This window comes from Geotrypetes seraphini, chromosome 1 (genome assembly GCF_902459505.1).
Source record: "Geotrypetes seraphini chromosome 1, aGeoSer1.1, whole genome shotgun sequence".
NCBI lineage: Eukaryota > Metazoa > Chordata > Amphibia > Gymnophiona > Dermophiidae > Geotrypetes > Geotrypetes seraphini.
In genome coordinates this window covers 466,776,193-466,789,542 of record NC_047084.1, presented here as the reverse complement: position 1 = coordinate 466,789,542, position 13,350 = coordinate 466,776,193, and the positions used below count along the sequence as shown (strand labels likewise).

The 13,350-nt window shown below is 43.9% G+C and overlaps 1 protein-coding gene across 1 annotated transcript in view; it reads left to right on the top strand.

Moving 5' to 3' along the window:
* SYN1 (synapsin I) overlaps nucleotides 1-13,350 on the top strand; it is a 299,454-nt gene that overhangs the window by 262,999 nt on the left and 23,105 nt on the right. The window contains 3 exon segments of the mRNA XM_033924145.1: nucleotides 1,384-1,486; nucleotides 7,164-7,313; nucleotides 7,398-7,473. Coding sequence (XP_033780036.1) covers nucleotides 1,384-1,486; nucleotides 7,164-7,313; nucleotides 7,398-7,473 — 329 coding nt within the window.

The window sequence follows — 13,350 nt, the reverse complement described above, 5'->3', positions numbered from 1 at the left end:
CCAAGTTAAAACAATTAGAAAAATATTTCTGGAGTGCTGTAATAAATTAAAATTAATAGTGCTCAGAACCCCCAAGGTAACTTCAGGCATCATTTTGAAGCTGGGGGGGGGCGGTCGTTGGGGGGAGGGGGGTTTGCGTCGAGGGCAGGAGGGCCTGGGAGGGATCCCTCCTGCCCGTAATGTAGTGCGGGGTGGGGTTAGGGGGTCGCCGTGGCCAGGAGGATTTGGGCTCCCTCCTGGCCCGATATTGTTGGGGAGTCGGCGGTCCTTCGGGGGGAGGGATGTATCGGACGTCGGGGGGGGGCATCAGGCTTTCAGGATGGGGACAGACCTTCAAGGGGGGACAGTGCAGGGAAGTCAGGGAATTTATATTAATTAATTTTTTCTCTGCGTGTTTTGTTTTTGTATAGTTATTAACTAATATTTAACTAAGTTTTAAAGTTTTAAAGAATGTTTCCTTTATACGTAAATAAAGAAAAGTGAATGGGATTGCAGTGGCGGTGAATGGGGTGGCAGTGGCGGTGACGGGGCGGTGAAGAGGATGGTGAGACGGGGACAGGGCGGTGACGGGGATGGTGAGACGGGGACGGGGCGGTGACGGGGATGGTGAGACGGGGACGGGGCGGTGACGGGGACCAATTTTTTCACCGTGTCACTCTAGTTATGAGTTCAGCACCCCCAGTCATTTTCAAAAGTTGGTTCCTATGGATGAAATGCACTTGTCTAGCAGGATTCAAGGAAAGAAATGAACGAGAGGATGCTGAAAAATTCCTGGCCCAACCAACTTCCTAAATCTGGTGATATTTTACCACCGTAGCTGAAAAAGAGTGTTGTTTTAGTTTATTTCATAAGAGTTTGCAGATTGGCACTTTACAAAACTAAAATAACACTCTTTTCAGCTACGGTGACAAAATAACGTCAGATTTAGGAAGTTGGTTGGGCTGAGAACTTTTCATCACCCCCTGGTAATTTCACCTTTCTTTGTACTAATTTCAGTTTTGCCTGTTTGTAATTTTTATGTGTGGTAGCTCTCTTCCCGGTGACTGAAGGACATCTTAATGAAATAAAACTGCAAACATTTTGTTTGTGCTTTGTAGGAATGGATAAAGCACTCATTTAGTCTTACAGCCTTCCTAAAACTACCAAGAGTTTGAAGGTGAAGATTGGAGATTATCAGGAGTAGTTCACTGGCAAATTACCCTTATAATTAGAAATTTCAAGATCATTATGAAAGATTGCTTTTTTCCCCATTTTTTTTTCCAGAGTACAGATCTCGGATTCCCAGAGATTTATAATTTGCTTATCACTTCATTTACTACAACAAATATGACTCTTTTAGCTTTTCCCATTCCTTAGCATCAATGCTTTTTTTTTTCTTTCCAGGTACAAACTCTGGGTAGATACTTGCTCTGATATTTTTGGAGGTTTGGATATATGTGCTGTGGAAGCCTTGCATGGGAAAGATGGAATTGACCACATCATTGAGGTACGAGAAATGCTTCTTTGTGTCCTGGTACTGGTGCATGCATGGTCTAATATGGTCTAGAAAGAAGCAGATGTTATCACAGTCTACCAGAGAAATGAGTAGAAACAGTGTCAGCTGGGCCATGTGGCTGAAATGCTGGCAGTATTGGCCGGGCTGTACCACTAAGGTGCAGAAAGGCTTCCTGGTCTGTGCAGCCAGGGAAGAGATAGACTGAATCACTTCTAGCCACATAGGTAGGAAATATGTTGCATCGCTGGCATGAAAAGAAGCAGTTAATTTTAACTGTAAGAGGTGGGCTTTCTCAGTAGTGGCCTTTATAGAGACAGAAAGTCCTATCATCTGCATGATGGTGTTGAGTCTTATGGGGTGGGAGACAGAGTAAGTGGTGTGAGCCAGGTCTTGCGATTTCTTTTGAGGGGGTGGTTAAAAGCTGAATGGAACAGGTATGAAGCTGATGGATAAAATAATTGAAAGGGGGAGGTGGAAAGGAGAAAAGAGAACAATGAGAGTTAAGGGGAGGAGGGCAACAAAGAGTGAGAAGAGATGGAAGAGAAAGAGGAGATGGAAAGGAGACAGACTCATAGAGTGAATTATGTTTATATTTATTAAAATTTGGAACCCCACAATTTATAATAGGTCAATGCAGCTTACAAAACATTTTAAAAAATCCTCAAGTTAAGAAAAGAACACCATAGTTAATTGGAAAGACCTAATCTTACTATTCAAGAGAGAAAGAGAAAGATAAAAATGGTTAAACATTGATTTAAAAACTTCTAAGTGGTCTCCAGAAAACAGTCACCTCCTCTCAACCAGGAATAAGGGTAGGTTTTATGCCAGATTTAAAAAAGTGAACTTTTAATGAAGACTTAAATTTATGAAATGAAAATTAATTATGAATAACTTGTAGTAGATTATCCATAAGAATCGAGATAAAAAGAAAAAAAAATAATAAAAGGGTGGGGGGAGGGAGAGGGGATATAAATATATTTAGAATATGATGTATTAGATATAAAAATGATATTGTGTATTTATCAATTGTAATTTAATATTTTATACATTTTATGTAAAATTTGAAAATTAAAAATATTATATTAAAGTAATAAAAGGGTGGGGGGAGGGAGAGGGGGAAAATCAAATTTAGATATATAATGTATTAGATATAAAAGTGATACTATGTATTTATCAATTGTATTTTAATATTTTGTACACTTTATGTAAAATTTGAAAATAAAAAATAATGGAAAAAAAAACAAAGAAAAAAAAACGCAGAATTACAAGTAATTTCATAACGGGCCACTTTAGATGAGGGAAATACTAACCTCTGTGAATCTAATGAGCGTAATGCGCATGATGGAGTGTATGGAATGGTTATAGCTGCTAGATGGAGTGGCTTTGAAAAGTCAAGCAGAGAATTTTAAATTTTAGCCATATTGTATGGGCAACCAGTGTAAACTTATCAACAGTGGAGTTACATGACCATAAGCTTTAGCATTGTAAAGAAGTCTGGCTGTTGAATTTTGCAATGTCTGCAATCTACACAATTATACTGCATTAATCCCACAATATATATAATTGTAGTAGTCTATTCTCAAAATTACGAAGATATGGATTAGTGTATGAATGGAATCAAAATCTAAGCTCTTACTGATTGAACAAATGTGTCTAAGCCAGTAATAAGTGCAATAGGTGAGATTCTAGACAGTAAGGTTATTTCCCCATTACCGCTGCTGTAGAAGGAATCCACTCTGGATTTTTCACTCTGCCCCTGTTGTACTTCACTGGGCTCTCTAGCTCCACCTTCAGTTCTTTCTTTCCTGCAGAAGTGTTTGTTCTGCTCTCCCCATTTTATTATTTTAATTCAATGTAATTTTGTTCCCTTTTCAGGAAAATTAGTGCTTGGAGCGATTTTGAAGCTCTGCCTGCATGAGAAGTCACGGACTTCAGTCTGTAGCTGACAGGCAATTCCCAGTGGGTATCAGTTAGCTAACCTTCACAGTTTTCTCTGGAGCTCAGGGCCGTCCCTGACATGGTCTCACCACCTGTTAATCAGGGGTCGAACACAGGCTGTTAGGCACCCTTATGAGACTCGGTCTCACAGGGTGCCAGCTGTGTCATCACGCCTCCTCCCATCCCTTACACATCCTTTGGTCCACTTAGGGTGACATTTTGCCCCTGGAGCCAGATAATTTTCTGAATTTTTGAAATTTTGTGGGCCGCATTTCAGAACCGGTGCTCTCTCCCTGCGCAGTCCCAATCTGCCTCCACAGTGTCTCTCAGTGCTGTTACTCCTTTGGACATATCTTCAGTTCACCCTGCCACTGTGCTTGAACTGCTTGACCCTGACCTGGGGAATTCTGATGCGGATGACTTACTTGCTGACCCTTTATTTGCAGGTGTAGCACTTCCCAGGGGAGGTGGCTGGGTTGTGAGAATATCTGCCTGCTGTCCCCGGATAACACCTGTTACGGTAAATAACTGTGCTTTATCCCAAAACAAGCAGGCAGCATATTCTCACATGTGGGACTCCCTAGCTTACTAGAATGGGATGGAGGGAATGTTGGCCATTAAGAAAATAAATTTTACAATACTGCTTGGCCAAAGTGACCGTCCCATCTAGAATTAAATTCCAGACAGTAATGAGATGTGAATATATAAACTGAGGTACTTATTTTGTACCTGGAGCAATGGTGAGTTAAAAGTGAGAACACCTGCAATAGGTGAGTAGCATTGCTTTTTTTTTTTTTTTAGGACAGCAGAATGAATATCCACACTGCCTCTCCTACCTCCTCTTGGAGTTCCATTCTATCAGCTTTTATGTTAGACTAATTAGCCCCATGTGGTGAAAGTTTCCAGTGTTCCCGCTAAGCTGCGCTGGGGTGCGCTGGCGCACAAAATATTACCTCGCAGCGCACAAGTTTCTCGTCACAGCGCACACAGTGTAGAGCACAGTTCTTCAACCGCCGGTCCGCAAACAAAATCTTGCCGGTCCGCAAAGGATTCGGTCCCCGCCGCAACGAAAGGCCGGCGTCAGCTGACTTGCAACTTCCTGTTGCAGTCGCTGTGCCGGGACTCCTGCCTTCGCCGGGACTCCTGCCTTCCACCGCGTTTGCCTCCTGCCTTGTCTCCGCACCTCCAGACCAGCAGCGGCAGCTGTGTATGCTTTTAACTTCGGCACAGAGCTGCCCCTAATCAATAGTTTAGCGCGGTTTCATAAGGCAGCCTCGGGGCCTTTGCTAGGCCGGCCCACATCGCATCATCGAAGCGGGCCGGCTATCAAAGGCCCCGAGGCTGCCTCATGAAATCGCGCTAAACTATTGATTAGGGGCAGCTCTGTGCCGAAGTTAAAAGCATACAGAGCTGCCGCTGCTGGTCTGAACTCTTGGGCCGCTGAAGGAGGGCAAAAAGCAGCTGTCCTGGAGGTTTCCCTTCCTCTCGCCTTTACAGGTTCCTTTTTTCCACCTTTTTTTTTTTCCTTCAAACGGCAACGGGCCCCAGCATCGACATCAATCAAGTAAGTTCCACTGTCAATCAAGCGGTTCTGCTCGGCCAAAGCTTCCCCTGTGACATGAGCCACCCTCAGGGGAAAGAAAGTGACCCACAAAGGTGAGGGGAAGAGGGGCAGATGATGGAAGTTGGGGGAGGGGGGAGAGAGAGAGAGAGAGAAGGGGCAGATGATGGAATGGAGGAGATGAGAGAGAGAGAGAAGGGGACAGATGATGGAAGTGATAAGAAGGGAGAGAGAGCAGAAGGCAGATGGATGTCAGTTGAGAAGGGAGAGCAGATGCTGAATGGAAGTGGGGAAAGAACACATACTGGATGGAAGGAGGAGATAAATAAAGGGGGAAGAAAATAGTAAGATAATGGAGGGGTGAGGGAAAGGGGTGACAAGCTGTGTGTAGACACAGTGAAAAGAGGGAAACGGGACTAAATAGTAAGAAAGAATTTAATTTATATGGAGGCAGAAAATAGAGAAGGAAGACCAGAGAAGAAAAGGGAAGAGAGAGCAGAGAATGATCAGATCTGAGTGGAGGAAATGAGAAGAGAGATATGCTAAAAACCACAGGGGGGAGGGAAGGATAGAGATGCCAGACCATGAGGGGAACAGAAGGAAGATGATGGATGCTAGACCAAATTGGGGGGTGGGGGGGGGCAGGAGGAGAGATGGCAGGGAAAGACAGACAGTGAATGGAAGGGGCAGATGCTGGACTGAAGAGACAGAGAAGGTTATCATGCTGCTGTACCGGGCCATGGTACGCCCTCACCTGGAGTACTGCGTCCAGCACTGGTACTTTAAGAAGGACACGGTACTACTCGAAAGGATCCAGAGAAGAGCAACTAAAATGGTTAAGGGGCTGGAGGAGTTGCCGTACAGCGAAAGATTAGAGAAACTGGGCCTCTTCTCCCTTGAGCAGAGGAGATTGAGAGGGGACATGATAGAAACATTCAAGGTACTGAAGGGAATAGACTTAGTAGCTAAGGCAGGGAGAACGAGAGGGCACTCTCTAAAGTTGAAAGGGGATAGATTCCATACAAACGTAAGGAAGTTCTGTGGTAGAAAGCAACATATTTATTTGGCTCATAACTTGCTGGCGCCCGATATTTTTAGCTCACAGTGAAAAAAGTTTGCTCACAACACCCGCCCGCTTAGAGGGAACACTGGCTGGTGACAGCAGGCAAGAAGACATGAGTGCATGCATGGTAGCTCGTTTCTAAAAGCTTCTAGATTTAGAACGCTGAGGAGTGTCTCTGCATCAATTACATCAAACTCATCAATGTGGATATTCATTTTGCTATCTTTGGAGAACATCTGTTACAGGTTAGTAACTTTGCTTTATTGCACAAGTTTCTATTTCTACTTAAACTATTCAACTTTTAATTCTGTGATATTATATTGTCAGAACTGTGTGTTTTGGTACTGGAATAGCAGAGGGTACACTGACAGAACTCGGTGTGTATATGAGGGGAAGGGAATCTAGAGGTTGTGGACCTTTTCTTGGCAGTAGAGTGTAGGCAGGAGATTGCAGCATCAGAGTACAGGATTTTGTGATTGCAATTACAGCTGTTCCTCCATATTCACAGTTTTGGGATTTGCAAAATCGGTTATTCGCAAGTCTCAAAACAAGCAGCCTCCCTCCTGCTTCCGCAATTTACCATTAATGTCTAGCGGTGAAGAGGAGCAGGAGTGATCTTTCTATGCTCCTGCCCCGTGCAGATCCGCTATAAAAAATGGTTGCCTCAAATTCCCACGCCGGTCTCATGAGTTCCCGCAGTCTTGCAAGACCGACACGGGAACTTAAGGCAGCCATTTTTTTATAGTGGATCTGCAAGGGGCAGGAGAGTAGGAAGATCGCTAATGTCCCACTTCACTGCTGGACAACCAGGGCTTTAAAGGTAAGCTGTGGATGGGTATGGGAGGTGGGAAGGAGTCAGAATGGGGGCCCTAAAGTTATTCACAATTCTTTAATATTCGCGAGGGAGCTCCCACAAACATGAAGAGAGACTTGTATATGTAAATGTAAACAGCCCAGATGATATTTACCAATGGTATAGTATATCAAATAATGAACAAACTTGGAAACGTGGAGATGTGCGGTGTATTGTGGTTAAAAGCTAGAATAGCAGGGGTTGTTGGCGAGCGAGTTTTTCACTGAATATCTTTCCTCTTTCTCTCCCCAAGGTTGTGGGCTCAGCCATGCCCTTGATTGGGGAACACCAAGATGAAGATCGACAGTTGATTGTTGATCTTGTAGTCAATAAGATGAGCCAGGCCCTACCGCGTACTTCATCCCCTTCCCCAGTGCGCTCTATGCCCATGCAGCAGCCTCAGGTATCTTTCCTTTCCTTTGTTGACTTGCATAATGTGCCTCATTTGTACCTTTAATCTCAATGTTTTATTTCTCTTATCTCACAGAGTCAGCCTCCCCCAACCAGAGCAGGACCAACTGCCCAGCAAGGACCTCCACCTCAGCAGCGCCCTCCTCCACAAGGTACAGAGCAGGAAGTACAATGAGACACCATTATAGTTAGTAGCTCTGATATTCTTGTGATCCTATATAAGACCTTGTTCTCTTACAAACAGATCTGCCAGTCACATGAGTAGTCAAGTAAATGCAAACCTCCTTTTCAAGAAAGAAAACATAAAGATCAATCCTGCAACCAGTGTTAATGCTGTATATGGTGACTGCAGCAAATTTAAAATCATTTATGTCTCACATTATCTACAAAAAAAAATAAAACATAATACTACAAATTCCAAAGTAAACATAAAAATATAATATACGCCTGAGTATACTGGCTAATTACACTGTCAATTTCTCATCCAGGAAATGCTTGAGTCAAAAAATAAGATAGAGCATTATAAACAGTTGCGCAAAATATTTAAGGTATTTTTGTCAGTTTTTTGCTTCTCAAGTATATAAATTTCAGACAAAAAATCACTACCCTGTGAACTGTCACTGCACTCAGAAAGTTAATCACACGAGCCTCAGACACACTGACTGAACAAACAATTTCAAGTTGGGTACTTTTAGCCAACAAGGCAACAGGTCATTAATCATAGGCTCCTCTTACACATCGGGGAGAAAGTTCAGTTAAAAAACTCAGACAGAATCTGAGAAAAACCTGAACCCCACCCGACTGTAGAGAAATATATATACAGTAAACAGTGTACAGTCACACGGCAGTGTGCCACAAAATTAAACCAAAAAAAAAATACACAAAAAGAAAACACAAAACAAAAAAGCCAAGTACTTAGCTGGGAAAAATTGCAGCAGCAGTTCATCCGGGTATTTCCAGACACGATATTGGCTCCAATGTACACACTCCGGTCTCATAGCAGCTAGCTTCATACAGCGAGCAAACCGGGAGCTTGCAGTGCTTCAGAAAAAATCTCACACAGAGTCCCGATTAAATCCAGCCTCACACATTAGTACAGTGTCAGGTGGAGTATTCCATAAGGTTAGATACGCAATCCAAAAGAGAAACTTGTGGTAGATGTTAAGCTTGATAAATCTGAAAGAAGGTATTTCTAGCAGTCCCTTATTAGCAGATCTTAAAGGATGAGATGGATTGTAATTTTTCAAACCAGAGGAAATACACTAAAGTATATCATCATGCAATGCTTTCAAGATCAATGTCAGACTCTTGAAATGAATTCTACAATAGATCAGTAACCAATGAAGTTGAGACAAAACAGGAGAAATATGTGCAAAACGAGGATTATTACCGTATTTTCACTCATATACCGCGCACCCGTGTAAATGTGCACACGGGTATAGCGCGCAGGGAACTGTAATTTATAAATAAATTTTTATATACCGCGCACACCTGTATACCGCGCATGCTGCCCCGACTCTCCCGTCGCTGCCCGACTCTCCTTTCGCCCTTGAAGTCCTGTCCCCACCCTGAAAGCCTGATGTCCGCCCCCCCGACGTCCGATTCACCCCCCCCCCGCAGGACCGCTCGCACCCCATCCCGAAGGACCGCTCGCACCCCACAGCCTCCCCACCCACCCCCATCATGTAGAAGTTTCCTACCGTCGTCCTGCTGCTTCCTCTGCCAGCGGTCCTGCCCTTTCTCTTAGCCCTGCGTCTACGCTGCTTCTTCTTCCGGTGGTCCCGCCCTTTCTCTGATGTCAGAGAAAGGGCGGGACCGCTGGAAGAGGAAGCAGCGTAGACGCAGGGCTAAGAGAAGGGGCAGGACCGCCGGCAGAGGAAGCAGCAGGACGACGGTAGGAAACTTCTACATGATGGGGGGGGGTGGGGAGGCTGTGGGGGTGCGAGCGGTCCTTCGGGGTGGGGGTGCGGGTGCGTGTTCGAGCGCGAGCGGCCCTTCGGGGTGCGGGTGCGAGCGGTCCTGCGGGGGGGTGAATCGGACGTCAGCGGGGAACTATGTAAAAAAAAAAGGGGATAACGCGCTCACGAATATAACGCACATGGTTATACATGGTTTGTAAAATTGTGTATAACGCGCGCGTTATATGCGTGAAAAAACGGTACATATCAATCAAGCTGTAGCATTCTGGGCTACTTAAAGAGCTTGCAATGATTTCTGAGGCATACCAAGAAAGAGTCCATTGCAATAATCAAATAAAGGAAAAAATGCTTGAAAGTTGTTAGATCTCAAAAATTCATGTAGATGTCGTAACCTCCTGAGGTTAAAAAAACACTTTTTGAACCACTGCTTTCAAATGTAACTTCAAATATGAGCCTAAGGTTACCCTCAAGTAGCTCAGTTCGTTCAAAATGGGAATATCAATCCTATTCAAGGAAAAGGAAGCTGGAATGTCATCCTCAAAAGAACTGGAAAATATAAAATCAATCTTTGCTAAATTTAAGCAGAACTTGTTTGCTGATAGCCAAGAATACAGAATTCTCAAACAAAAAGACAAAAAAAGCTAAAGAATCAGAAATTGAATGTCATCAGCACTATTTTTTGCACAAACTACAGATGATACAAAACACTGCAGTTAGGCTCACTACAAAAAAATTACATTGGCTACCCGCTACCACCTGTATTACCTTCAAATTATCATGTTTTATGTACCAAATCCTATATGCAAGCTCTGCAGAACCACTTATAAATATCTTAAATAATTCCTGGTCTTCATCATCCAGAAAACAACAGACATTTCAACTACTCCTTCCATCACCCAAAGGGGTTAAATACAAATGCATATTCAACCTGATATTCACTTATCTTGGCCTCAAAACTTGGAAAAGCCTTCCAAGTGACATCAAGACAGAACTGTACTACTTAAGATTCCGGAAAAAGCCTAAAACTCTCCTCTATAAGAACATAAGAAGTTGCCTTTGCCGGGTCAGACCAGGGGTCCATCGTGCCCAGCAGTCCGCTCCCGCAGCGGCCCATCAGGTCCATGACCTGTAAGTGATCCTTTGTCTAAAACCCTTTAATCCCCATTTTTCTTCTATCTATACCCTTTCATGATCCTATCTCTACCTCTATCTATATCCCTCAATTCCCGTATCCTTCAGGAACTTGTCCAATTCCTCTTTGAATCCCCTTAATGTGCTCTGTCCTATCACATCCTCCGGAAGTGCATTCCAGGAGTCCACCACCCTCTAAGTGAAGAAAAACTTCCTAGCATTGGTTCTAAACCTGTCCCCTTTCAATTTCTCCGAGTGCCCCCTTGTTCTTGTAGTTCCCAATAGGCTGAAGAATCTGTCCCTTTCTACCTTCTCTATGCCCTTCATGATCTTGTAAGTCTCTATCATGTCTCCTCTGAGTCTTCGCTTCTCCAGGGTGAAGAGCTCCAGCCTTTCTAGCCTCTCTGCGTATGAAAGGTTTTCCATACCTTTTATCATTCTTGTCGCTCTTCTCTGAACCCTCTCAAGTATCTCCATGTCCTTCTTTAGGTACGGCGACCAATATTGGACATAGTACTCCAGATGTGGTCGTACCATCGCGCGGTACAGGGGCATGATGACTTCCTTCGTTCTGGTTGTAATACCCTTCTTAATAATACCCAGCATTCTGTTTGCCTTCTTCGAGGCTGCTGCGCATTGTGCTGTTGACTTCATTGTTGTGTCTACCAGTACACCCGAGTCTCTTTCAAGGTTACTTCCCTCTAGTACTAATCCCCCCATTTGGTAGCTGAACATTTTTCCCTATATGCATGACCTTGCATTTCCCTACATTGAAGTTCATCTGCCATTTATTTGCCCACTCTTCCAGTTTGTGGATGACTAGTCTCAAAGTACCTCACCCGGATCTCTCATTGCAATGCACTATTTACCAACCCTTACTACAACTGGAACCTCACCTTTATCCCACAGTTCTCCTAGTTCCTGTATTTTCTTCTACATTCTGCATTTTTGTTGTCTCAATTGTAACTCATGAACTAATGTAAATCTCTAAAATTGTAATTCACCTTAAACCTTTCTAGGCATAACATGACTTAGAAATCTCAGATTAGATTAGATAAAGGTGGTAATTTACAGTACTTCCAGACAACCCAGAGCTTTGCAAATAGGAGTTGTATAAATGCTGAAAATCAAGTCAGATAGAGATGAACCTTGAGGTACACCAAAAGAAATATTCTTCCAGTCATAAGAACATAAGATTTGCTGCTGCTGGGTGAGACCAGTGGTCCATCGTGCCCAGCAGTCCGCTTACGCGGTGGCCCTTAGCTCAAAGATCAGTGAAATTGTTGCCCAGACAAAAAGGAATTAAACTAGCTGTTCACCACCAGTTTGGACTTCCTTTCATCTCAAGCTGTTCTTGACACACTTCAATCAGGCTTTCTCCCACTGCAAGCCCTTGCTAAAGTCTCCAATGACTAGTACTTGGCCATATCCAAAAACCTGTACTTTATTCTCATCCTTCTCAATCTATCTACAACTTTCAACATTGTTGATCACCACCTACTCCTCAGTACACTGGGATTCCAGGGATTTTGTTCTCTCCTAGTTTATTTGATCAACTATTTGCAGAAGACCGCATATGGAGAAGAATTGAGAATCCAATGAAGGAAGGACATACTATATGAACATTGGTACTATGAGATAGAATAGTGGATAACGTTCATAGTGCTCATAATCATTGGACTTTTAGAGTGGAATTTTAAGGAAATTGGGAAAGCTTCAAATGTTTTGAATGAATTGATTGGATTGGCAGGGGTGTCCAATGTCGGTCCTCGAGGGCCGCAATCCAGTCTGGTTTTCAGGATTTCCCCAATGAATATGCATGAGATCTATTTGCATGCACTGCTTTCATTGTATGCTAATAGATCTCATACATATTCATTGGGGAAATCCTGAAAACCCGACTGGATTGCGGCCCTCGAGGACCGACATTGGACACCCCTGCTATAGGGTAATATTGACATATGTACTGTGATTTAATAAAATAAATATGTATTTATAGCAAATATAGCTCTTTTTGTATGAAATAATTATTTATGAACTAGAGCTTTTGATGAGTTTATATAAATCCCGGTGGTGTTTATTATTGGTAAACCGTGTATATTTATTGGGGAAAGCCTGAAAATCCATCTAGGTTGTGGTTCTCGAGGACCAAGATTTCACACCCTTCTAGTAGAGAATGACACGGTGAAAAAATTGGTCCCCGTCACCGCCCCGTCCCCGTCTCACCATCCCCGTCACCCGCCCCGTCCCCGTCTCACCATCCCCGTCCCCGCCCCCGTCCCCGTCTCACCATCCTCTTCACCCCCCCGTCACCGCCACTGCCACCCCATTCACCGCCCCGTCACCGCCACTGCAATCCCATTCACTTTTCTTTATTTACGTATAAAGGAAACATTCTTTAAAACTTTAAAACTTAGTTAAATATTAGTTAATAACTATACAAAAACAAAACACGCAGAGAAAAAATTAATTAATAAAAATTCTCAAAACTGACACATTTTGATCACTAAATTTAAAATAGTTATTTTTCATACAGTTTTTCAATCACTAATCTTCCACCACCCATGGGGCTAGCAATGCAAAAACAAACACGACATGTACTTTAAATGCTGCCGTGATTAGCATAGTGACCGCGGCTACGGCTGCAAGTCTCCCCTTCCCCCAGCGATCACGGCAGGAGGGCACCCAACCCCTCCTGTAGACCCCCCCAACGGCCCTCCCGACAATCGCAGCAGAAGGGTTCCCAACCCCTCCTGCCGGTCCTCCCAATGGCCTCCCCTAAGATCGCCGGCAGGAGGGTACCCAACCCCTCCTGCTGGACCCCCCCCAACGAACCCTCCCCCCCCGGAACCCCCTTAGTCTTACTTTTCAAGTTGGACCAGACAGCTCCTCGCTCGTCTGGCCAGCAGGCCTGCCTCCGTCCAAATGAGGCGGGCCCGCCCCTCCCCTTCCCTCCCCTGCCTCCCAATGGCCTCCCCT